At 37.0% G+C, this 10630-nt stretch overlaps 2 protein-coding genes across 3 annotated transcripts in view; both read left to right on the top strand.

The window, feature by feature from the left end:
• Positions 1–1817: 1817 nt before the first annotated feature.
• The window catches only part of LOC139975840 (pleckstrin homology domain-containing family G member 5-like), a 157228-nt gene continuing 148415 nt past the window's right edge, over positions 1818–10630 (top strand). For both annotated transcript variants that reach the window (XM_071984067.1, XM_071984066.1), the window contains exon 1: positions 1818–1887. In XM_071984067.1, coding sequence (XP_071840168.1) covers positions 1833–1887 — 55 coding nt within the window. In that variant the 5' untranslated portion in view covers positions 1818–1832. The remainder of the gene's footprint in view (positions 1888–10630) is intronic.
• LOC139975844 (solute carrier family 35 member G1-like) lies at positions 4847–8706 on the top strand. Its single transcript, XM_071984088.1, has 3 exons — positions 4847–4855; positions 6705–6785; positions 7679–8706. The coding sequence occupies exons 2-3, from the start codon at positions 6736–6738 to the stop codon at positions 8667–8669; spliced, it is 1041 nt and encodes a 346-aa protein (XP_071840189.1). The 5' UTR covers positions 4847–4855; positions 6705–6735; the 3' UTR covers positions 8670–8706.

Below are 10630 nucleotides of genomic sequence, written 5' to 3'. Positions count from 1 at the left end.
TATCTCGAAATCTATTTAAGATATCTCGAATTCAATTTCAGATATCTGAAATAAGAAACAATTTCAGATATCTAAAATTCCCGATTAAATGTTAAAATGGCTTTCCATACGGCCGCGAAATACCGTCCGGTTAATAATAGGAATTTTGGGAAATTAGTATTGGGAAATAATGGGAATTGCTTAAACTAGTCTACAAATTTGATTTAAGTATATACGTTCTTCCAACTAAAACTGTAACAACAGGAAAAGCAGCTATAAACATACGTTTAAGTCCTCAGTCATATATAACACTCAAACCCAACATTTTTCATAAGGGTGAATACCAATAGCAGATAATTTAGCCTTAAGCGAAAAAATGTTCTACATAAATTAAAGATATTAGTATAGAGCCTCCCCCTCCTCCCCATCTCAATATCTTGTAGACCTTCCTTACTTGAAGTAGGCTGTATAACCGTATATTTTGACTTATTAAACCCTCTCTTACTAGTGGATCACTTGCAAGAGGTGGTATGTGATGTCATCATATAGTAGGTGTTCTTCAAAAACTTTCTCTCCTAATAAATATTCTTTTCGCAAAAATACAAATTTACTCTTTGAAAAAAAAAAGGTTTAACAAAGTTTACAAAGTATTCCTGAGTTTTCAAGAAGAATCTACCAAAAGATACCATAAATGCTCCTCTGCATATGTGTCAGGGGGTGTAATTTATTTTCTCTTATTGCAGCGCACTGTGCATGTCGCACGGTATATGGTCTTTGAGGATAAGTACTTATTATGAGTGGTCAATGAGGCGGTCAGTAACCCCCGGCTTAAAGGGACTGTGCATAGACATGGACAAAGGTTAAAAATGTGAAAAGCGGGATTTTAGCAATCCAAACACCAAACTCTGGGTGGATTTGGGAATTTGTGATTTTGGGCGGCATTTGACCATCAGAACTCAGGCGGTACGGTTGTATACAATTTCCAAGGGCCGAGAATCTGGCTAGGGTTATTTTACCTTGTCGAAGAGAAAAATTGTGGAAATGTTTCAACGATAAATTAAACTGGATAGTTAGTGTGCCAGGAAATATGTTTTATTGACGACCATTTTCTGTGAGTATTTATTCTTTGCTATTTGTATGTAGGGTGTGAGGTCTTTAATTATGCCATGTTAAGTAGATTTTATGTATATGCAAATGACTTGTTGAACTGGTAGCATTTGCGGGACATAAACAATTATTTGATATATTGCAAAGAGATATGGGTAATTGTTAAAGATAATAATCAATGTATTAATGAATAAATGTTTACCGCCAATTGAGGCGAGTCGTATACGCTAGCCGTCATTTTGTTTTGTTTGAGAAGTTTATTGGCATCCGCCATTTTGATTTCGGCGATGCTAATTTATTAAAGATTTATGAATCCTGCTTTACCATTAATTATAGTATGCAATGATGTTTTTAAAACATCGTGATCAATTTTAGGTTTCCTAGTAACATTATGAATCATACTTTACAAATATTGTATGCAATGGATAGTTCTAAAACATCGGAATTAATTACATCATATCTGGCTCCGTTTTAGAGTCTGGCTCCATTTTAGAGTGTGTTTTTTTATATTCTATTTGTAACAGGGTGTTTTGTATCTGGAACTGAAAGGGTCACTCAGGTTGCGCAGTCCGAAGCGGAGGCTGGGACGTGAAGGTGACAATCCGTGGATTCGGAAGCCTGTAACCAATATTAGGGTTAAAAAGCGAACCGGGATAAATCAACGAATCAGCGTGGCCATGGAACAACGTAACAATTATACAACGTAACTCGCGGGAAACATATACCTTAAAAACGTCTCCAATGATATGGTTGCAGAGAAGAGGGCGACATTTGAAGACATAAACAGAATGTACATGGATGGTAAGTGAAATTTTATACTCAGTCGGAAGCTGTTTATCTGTCTGTAAATTTAGCCTATACCTAGCCCATGCTTATAGTCTAGGGCTATGCCTTGCTTTTCAAATTCATATTCTTAATGTAAGAGGTGATTAGCGGTAAATTAACCATCGTGAAAAGTGCCATTAAAATATAGAAGTATATAGTTACAATTAGCAACCGGTAGGCTAGATAGTGTTGACATTAGAGAGATTAATTCGACAACGAGTAGAGTTTGCCAGCAGAAGTTCTAAATGGTTCATAATTGAATCAGCAAGCTCATAGTTTTATTCTCGGTGACATCTGATGTATAGGCAGGCTAGCCTAATTTGTCTTGTTTCATTATTGTCGCATCTTTCGATTTGTTATGCATTGGGAAGCAGATGCACTCAATTTCACCTTCTAATGAGTCGGCTGAGTAGTATGTAGGGAAAGAAGGGGGAAGGGGCTGAGGGGTGGGGTGTCTAAACATAGTTTCGTATTCCTGTCTGTACAATGGTAAAGTTACACCTGAATCGTGCAACCGTTTCAATCAGATTCCCATGCATGCTCTTTTCATTGTTCATGACGGTACGATCTTTTGTTTGGCACTGTCTTTCAAAAGCCTGCCGCACGTACTATCAGCACGTAGAGAATGTTAAGTAGATTTAACAGTAACTAAGCTATTTCCACACTTAGTGGTACTCAATAGGGTAAATAATGTCGGAAAATTCCCGAAGAACATACATTGTAAAGCTTGCCAGAAAAGAAGCCGCTTTATACTGTCTCCAAAAAAAAGTACCTAGGCAGAAGTGAGAGTAAATTCAATCAGAAGTAAAAATTGATTACATACCGAAGGAAGAAATAAATCAGAAAGGAAATAGAAAAGAGGGAATTGAACATATGCAGACATGAATATAAAGAAGGCAGTGCAAATAACAATTTGAAAACAAAACAAATTTTATCAGAGAATACGCCTCAGTGAGACCATGGTTTCACTGAACATTGAACATCAACCCAATCTAATAGACGTGAGCCCTCTATTGCAAGACAGCCAGCCAGCCCACTTCTGGCCCGAAGGCCGGACTCTCAACGTACTCTCCCGGCTGCTTTTGCAGACTAAGGGAGGATTGGAATTGGGATCCAATACCCGTATAAAATTCCACATTAGCAATGTCATTACGGTCAACATTGCTGTGCCGTGCAGCCGATCGTCGCGATTCACACGACCTCCAGTAAACACCGACGCGAAGTGCCATCAGCCAAAGATGCCACCGCGCCAGCCTATGAGTCCTTAGAGTTCAAAATCTGTCCAAACAACCGTGATTGAAATATACAATCCTCGCATTCTGACTTTACAGTGATTATTAAACTCAGTCTGTTTCACATTAGCAATCCATTTAAAGTTTATATACTTGATAAATAACTAAGATAGACGGTACTCAAAAATTAAACTGACATGCATTTCTTCTTTTCTTTGTGTCGCAATTTTACCGACTTGTTAAACATTTTCTTACTATACTGTACTCTACTAAACTATACTATACTATACTATACTAGACTATACTATACTATACTATACTATACTATACTATACTATACTATACTATACTATACTATACTATACTCTACTCTACTCTACTCTACTCTACTCTACTCTACTCTACTATACTCTACTATACTATACTCTACTGTACTATACCATACTACACCATACTACACCATACTATACCATACTATACCATACAATACCATACCATACTATACTATACCATACCATACCATACCATACCACACTACACTACACTACAACGAAATGGTAAAGGTTCTCATTTAACTTGTTTAGTTGTGACTGTTATAGAAACATTCAAACAAAGACAAGAAGGTGAGATTTAAATTATCTCTAAGTAAAGAAAGGAGGCACGATTAATTTTGATGTTTATTTTAACATCCAATTATATACATATGTGCTGTAATTATTATCTTTATATCCTGTTTATAAGTTGTTGCTAATGCATTAAAATATGCATTCACCTATTGACTAGTTGTAAATTATTCAACCTTACTCAATCAATAAATTTGTAATTAAATTCAAATGTTTGCTCACAAAATAAGTTTTGCAGACATAAAAGGATTTTCCGGTTGCTAAAGCTAATTGGTTAGGTAACTCGCTGAAAGATTTCGAAATCTTTAATGAAAATCACATCCTCCTAGCATTTTGTATGCGATATGTATTTTTCAAAATTTTGTGACATTTTGTACCTGCATCCGGCCGGCAACAACTGAATATATGGTGTCAAAACATTCTACATAAAAGGTACATTTTGATGAATTTCTAATTGCAGATAACTTTAACAGTAAACCAACCATCCTAAATTCAAGGATAAATCAGCAAGAAAAGTGTAATAGCCTAAGTAAAGATTTTGAAGAGCATTTGCACAGATGTCATCCAATGTGATCCAACTTCCTGGAGTAATTGAATATTTTACTAGTCAAAATAGGTTACACTCGATGGACCATATCAAAAGTTAGAGGCAATGTATTGGGATACGGTACTCAACTAGCATTGTGTAATATTGGTCTCTTCAATATTATTGCAGACATCCACAGATGGAGAGAGTGGTGCTCTTATTAAAAACAGTTGCTAGCTCACATCGTCCGTGAGTGTGAGAAGAAGAAAAGAATTTCGAAATAAAAGACACGAACGCGCCACAATGCTAATCAAATAATATCAACAGAAATCTTCTTGTCTTAACTCTGACTGATGCTTTCAACATTTGCAGGGAATACAATTATCCAAATGCTTTTCCAGTAAGCAGTCGTAAGACCATCTGTCCGTTGGATATCAATATTAACCATCGTCTTTGTTTTCAAGGAGAATGCCTACGAGGCCAATTACATTTGGTATACAATCGATAATACATATTTACTCTCAATGGTTTAACTACTTAGTGTATACGCCAATTGCCGTGAGGTGAGAATCATCTATCCCTCTTTAATACACGTCGATGTTCACGTCCATACCCATGTCCACATCCATTTACACATTCATGTTAACATCTCAGTGTATATCCATATATTTTTCCACGTTACGTATACGTCCATGTCATATCCACGTCCGTTGTCATGTCCACGTTGATTATGCCATATTCATGCATGTTCACGTCCTGTCCACGTTAAGGTCCATGAATATTCCCACGCCAATGTTCATGCCGCTACACGTCTATCCACGACATTTACAAGTTATCTGGTTCATCTAGTTGGACAGCTAATCGGTTAGTGCAAACCAAAATGTGCTTGCACCCCTCTGAATTTGTCAACGGAGTCCATGCTCATACATGCATATTAAATAATACCGCGATGCCGCAATATATTTGATAGCTGGCTGGGTGTATCCATAACTCTAAGGTTAAAGCTATGTAGTGGAATGCTACACACTGCACGGTATGATTTCACGATTTAACATAGATTTGCAGGTTGTGAGCTATATCTAATTCGAAGTTGATCGGTAATCCCGTAATATATTTCAAATCTTCTTGATCGTTGAAACCTTGTTCCTTCAAAGTTGTGTTAGACTTTATAATTTTTTGAGGCAGAACTTGGAGCAAATCAGAAATAAATTAATAACTATTAAAAAAAAAAAATTATAAAAAAGTACAAAAAGTTAGAAAAGATCTTTAAGAAATTTGATAGGGACGTCTACAAGATTGTTTGACAATAGTTATAATTTTAATTTCATAACACGTTTTAGGCCTAAATATTATTTGGTACAGTTGAAGAACTTGGCAACAAATCACACACTACACTTGATAACACCTGAAATAGGCTACTCGCCGAAATATTATCGTATTGCCATAAAGTGCACAGACATTATACCCGTAAAATTTCGAGTCGTGGAAAATGTTCCACGCTCCGAAGAGTGAATATATTTATAAGGGTCTTTACGAAGCTGCACTGATAGCTATATGCATGGTTTGTAGTATATAATATGACTGTATGTAGAAATTGTCTATAGTATTAACATGTCAACGTCCAAAAGAAAATGATAGTCTGAGTACTGACAATGTTCCTCTATTTAACTATTAAGGTCAAGTTCCAGATGTTCACAATTGAATTATGCTAAATTTTTGGATTGCTCCAATAACGTTTACTCGATGATGACATAAATTGTGTTATCCCAGCCAAAAAATAAATGTCCTTTTAATTCCCCCCCCCCCCCCACACCAACTCTTTATTCCGAAGAGTGAGAATTTCATCATTCTTAGAGCGAGTCCAGAATTCATTCTTTAGACGAGTTAAGCCAGAAGACTGACAAGGCAGGAAGATTTAAAATATCCTTAATACGACATAACTGACTGTACAGCCATTTCATTATATATAAACGATTGTTAAGTCGAAAATCTAACGAGTATCATCAAACGGAGCCAAATGTGTTCAAAGTCAATTCGTAACGATGACCTGTGTATATACCAGGCCGCCAGTATACCAGATTGCGGTGTTAAACAAAATGCAACGTTCATGCTTCATTTGAGAGAATGGCAATAAAAAAGGAGTGATTGATATGAAATGGTCAGGGCTGTTTGGGGTTTTTTTTGCTGGTATTTAGTTTATGAGATTGTCAGTAACGTATGTCTGATAAATTGTCTATGTACACGCTGTGAGAGCGAGCATGACTAGCGAGGTGAGATGCAGGCACTCGTCTTTGACGTTAACAATAAGTACTGAGAAGCAGTTGTCTGTAACTGAAAGTATAACGAACCGACGACAAAGAAGGGTGAAATTCCACTCCATTGTTAATGTTGATATCTTCGATGATTGTTTAGAAAGAAACTGATCAAGAAGGAAAAAAGCAAGATGGAAACAAGTCGAATTGATCCTTCATTAGTCAAACCAATGGACAGAATGTGAGTAGCGACAATATGTTCTTAGTTTGCTAATATTTAACAATTTCATTTGCTGATATATGTAGACATATGTATAAACACGCTATTCCATATATAGGCAATATATATATATATATATATATATATATATATATATATATATATATATATAGATATATATATAGATATATATATACATATATATACTGATATGTAGATATATGTATAAACACGCTATTCCATATATATAGGCAATATATGTATATATATATACATATATATATATATATATATATATATATATATATATATATATATATGTGTGTGTGTGTGTGTGTGTAAGAAAATACAACAGTTTCAAATAAGAGAATGGGTTACTAAGAAGAAAATGTGTTATTACATTTTATACATATATTTGCTAGGAGTTGAGTCTCATGCACAGTTGCTACTAAGGGGCTATAAAAATTTCATATACGAGAACGGTTAACTTTCCACGTATTGTTGCATATTGGCTACATTCATGCATACTTTTTAAGGGCTGCTTTTCACACAGCGCTTAAATGGTATAATTGTCATGTATAGTTGGCAGGTGCTGTATTTAGGATTCACTATGGGCTCCATACTAAGGATCTAACATAAGTTTGCTAGCCTGGTGCCCATTATACAGAGTTGTTGGAGTTCGTACTACATATACTAAGTTGCCAAGACTGCAGTCATAAATATTTGCTAGATGATTTATTTCACAAAAAGTTGGGGGAGGCTACCTAAATTAATTTCTATAAGAGGAGACCTTGTTTTATATGCAAAGAACGATGACACATTTACTTAGAATGACAATTTATGTGAATATTGCAAGGCTTGATAAGAATAATGCAAGGTAATCACCAAACTTCTTTTGTTCTATCTTTTTACAGCGCTTGCGCAGACCAGAAAGTGACTCACAAACAAATTTCTGTTGATAGTGAAGGTAACGATAGGGAAGACTCATTGGATGACGACGGAGGTCTTTGCTTCAGTTGTAAGAGACCAGGATTGTTTTGGGCTGTAATTGCGGGACTCTCGCAAACTTTACAGGTTTTGTTACTTGCAGAGACTGCGCATGCCTTGAACTCTCTACAGACAATGTTTTTCAGAAGCTTACCTCTTCTCGTGTTTGTTTTGTTCATCTCGTGGGAGGAAGCTGTGAATTACGACTCTCAAGATCTTGTCCTCAATATTCTTTACGGACTTTTCGACGTGATCGGAGTGTCATCCTTCCTCTTTTCCACAGGATTTCTTTCAGTGTCTGACGCAACTGCTATCGTCTGCAATCAGCCTATACCATCAACATTATTTGCGTGTATTTTCTTAGGGGAGGTGTTTGATGTGACTGATGGCGCCCTCGTAATTCTAAATGCCATTGGGCTGGTCCTTATCTGTAAGACGTCCATGGAAAACTACGCTGCCTCCAGCCAAGGACCTCCTTTTGTTGGAGTTTCAATCGCTTTATTTGCTCTGCTGTGTGTCGTTCTTCTTAAAGCAACAGCTCGAAAACTTGCGCATAGAGGTAGAGAAGACCCTAGCCTTGTATCACTCATTGTAGGGTGTAGCGGAACAATGCTTTCAACCGTCTGTTTGACATTAACGGACTCCTGGGATATGCCTAGTACAACGCAAGAGATTTTGTTATCAATCTTGTTAGGATTAACTGCAATTGTGCATTTCTATAGTTTTTCTAAAGCTCTACAAACTGAGAATATGATGTACATAGCAACAGCTATTACACTCTCCATACCAGTGGCTTATTGCTATGACGTAATATTTAAAGGCATAATACTTTCCCTCGTTACAATCATTGGTGTTGGTCTCTCAATGGGGTCGACCCTGCTGTTATATGTTAAGACATGTGTAGCAAACCATGACTAGACAAATCTCGAAAAACAAAGAGAGTCTTATTACTCTCTTCTGCGAATTCCGGCTTTGTCTTTGATGTTTCTGTAACCGAGAAATATTTACTCTACCTCTGTGTATGATCATACTACAATGCGTCTACGTTTCTGTATAATGTTCAGTAACGTACGAAAAACGGATATTAGGATGTCCCGAGTAGCGAACACCACTTTCCTTTCGTTAGCTTCTCTTGGGGTGAAAATAAGAGATCACGACAACTTCACTTCCCCTCCCCTCCTCACACACACCCAGTTGATTTTGCAAACTTGACCAAGTGAATCACATGTTGATACACTAACGAGGTCGGTACACAATGCTGCACATTCCCGCTTACATATCGATGGAAAATGTTCTTATTTGGAAGGAAATGCATCTTTCGTAAACTTAAATTTATTTTCTTCCTACTCTAAAAATTAAGCCTAAATAAGGTGCCAACTTCACGTTGCACGTTGGTCGATACAACTGAATATTCATCGAAGGAGTTGTGTGCACAGCCAGTTGGGACAATTTCCTAATGCTAATACCGCTCTAAACTGTACTCCAATATCATGCTCTCAACGCACTGGTACTGACAGAGCAAACAGTTCCTAACCTTGATCTGATAGAAACATGATATTCATATTGCTCGCACTGACAATACGAGTGCTCTGAAGCGGGATATGGCACTACAGTATACAAACAAATGTCCCAACTGGGTAGTGTACGGGGTACTGAGACACATACGTTGGGCAAAGGTATATATCCAAATTTGAAACCTTGACACTGACAAGAGATACTACCTAGCGGGTAGGCGTGTCGGAAGGAGGGTTTGAGAAAGGAGTTAGTGGAGAAGGGTAGGACAGGGGTGTGCACTTACCGTGGTACTGCTGAAGGGACCCAATATAAAAGTTGGGTGGAGGTGGGCAAAATCTAATAGAAAATGGAAAAAATTTTGATGACCAACTGATTCCCACCAAATGTTGGCTGGACCATGAACGACACTTAAGTTTGAGAGGAGTCGAGTCGAGTGGGTTTCTATAGAGGCAGGGGGATGACGGGCATTAGAGCAGACTTAGGCATTTGCTGGAAGATTTGAAATTGTTAAACTAATCATGACGTTCGTTTGCGACCCTTACATGTTAGTCACTTTGTACAGAGAGATTCGTTGTAGCGACATTCCTAGAGTGTTTATCGGCGACCAACTTGTCAAGGTGCTTTGATCTGAAGTTCGGCCAAAAACTCAATCACTACACCAGTTTGAAGATTTCGTTCTTGGTCTATCCAAATTACAGGTAGTTTACTGTAGCTCCGTTAAAAAAATAAATAGTCTTCTAGCTTCAAGTTCTAAAAATGCATATTACTGAAAATAAATACAACTATGCCACACGGTCATGTTCTGAAGACGTTCAAGACAGACTGTGATATCTTTAGAGAGGACGCATTTGCAGCAAACTTTCGCTTGTACCAAATGTTTTGGAATTAATTTCGCAATATTTCTCTCAACATACTTTGTGTTTGAGTTTCCCTCAGTTGGAGTATATATAAATCTGAGTTGCATATTTCATAATTATCCACTTGATCCATGTTATCCGGTGTTCAGCCCAGATGCTTACGTCAACCAAGTGAGGTTGTAAATGTCTCGCTACGAAAGGCGTTGTCGAAACAACCAGATTGCTTAAGCGTTCCGTCATTTTTGCATTTTTATCGTCGTCGACGTTATAGAGTCGCTATGAAAATAACGATTAAACACATTTTCTTTATTAAACTACGTGTAGCAGTAACAATACGGTTACCAACTAGGAATTAAGAGCGCGGATTTGAACTATAGGCAAAAATGTTATTCTCGCCAAAAAGTTGAGGCAACGTTTAATTGTAGTTAAGTTAGTGTGATAACCAGTTCTGAATTTTGAATAGGCATCCTGTTGTCGAGATTTCTAACTTCTGACGTTGTGACACCC

This window comes from Apostichopus japonicus, chromosome 11 (assembly GCF_037975245.1).
Source record: "Apostichopus japonicus isolate 1M-3 chromosome 11, ASM3797524v1, whole genome shotgun sequence".
NCBI classification, from domain to species: Eukaryota; Metazoa; Echinodermata; class Holothuroidea; order Aspidochirotida; family Stichopodidae; genus Apostichopus; species Apostichopus japonicus.
The sequence above is the reverse complement of the archived record's forward strand: the minus strand, read 5'-3'. Positions and strand labels throughout refer to the sequence as shown.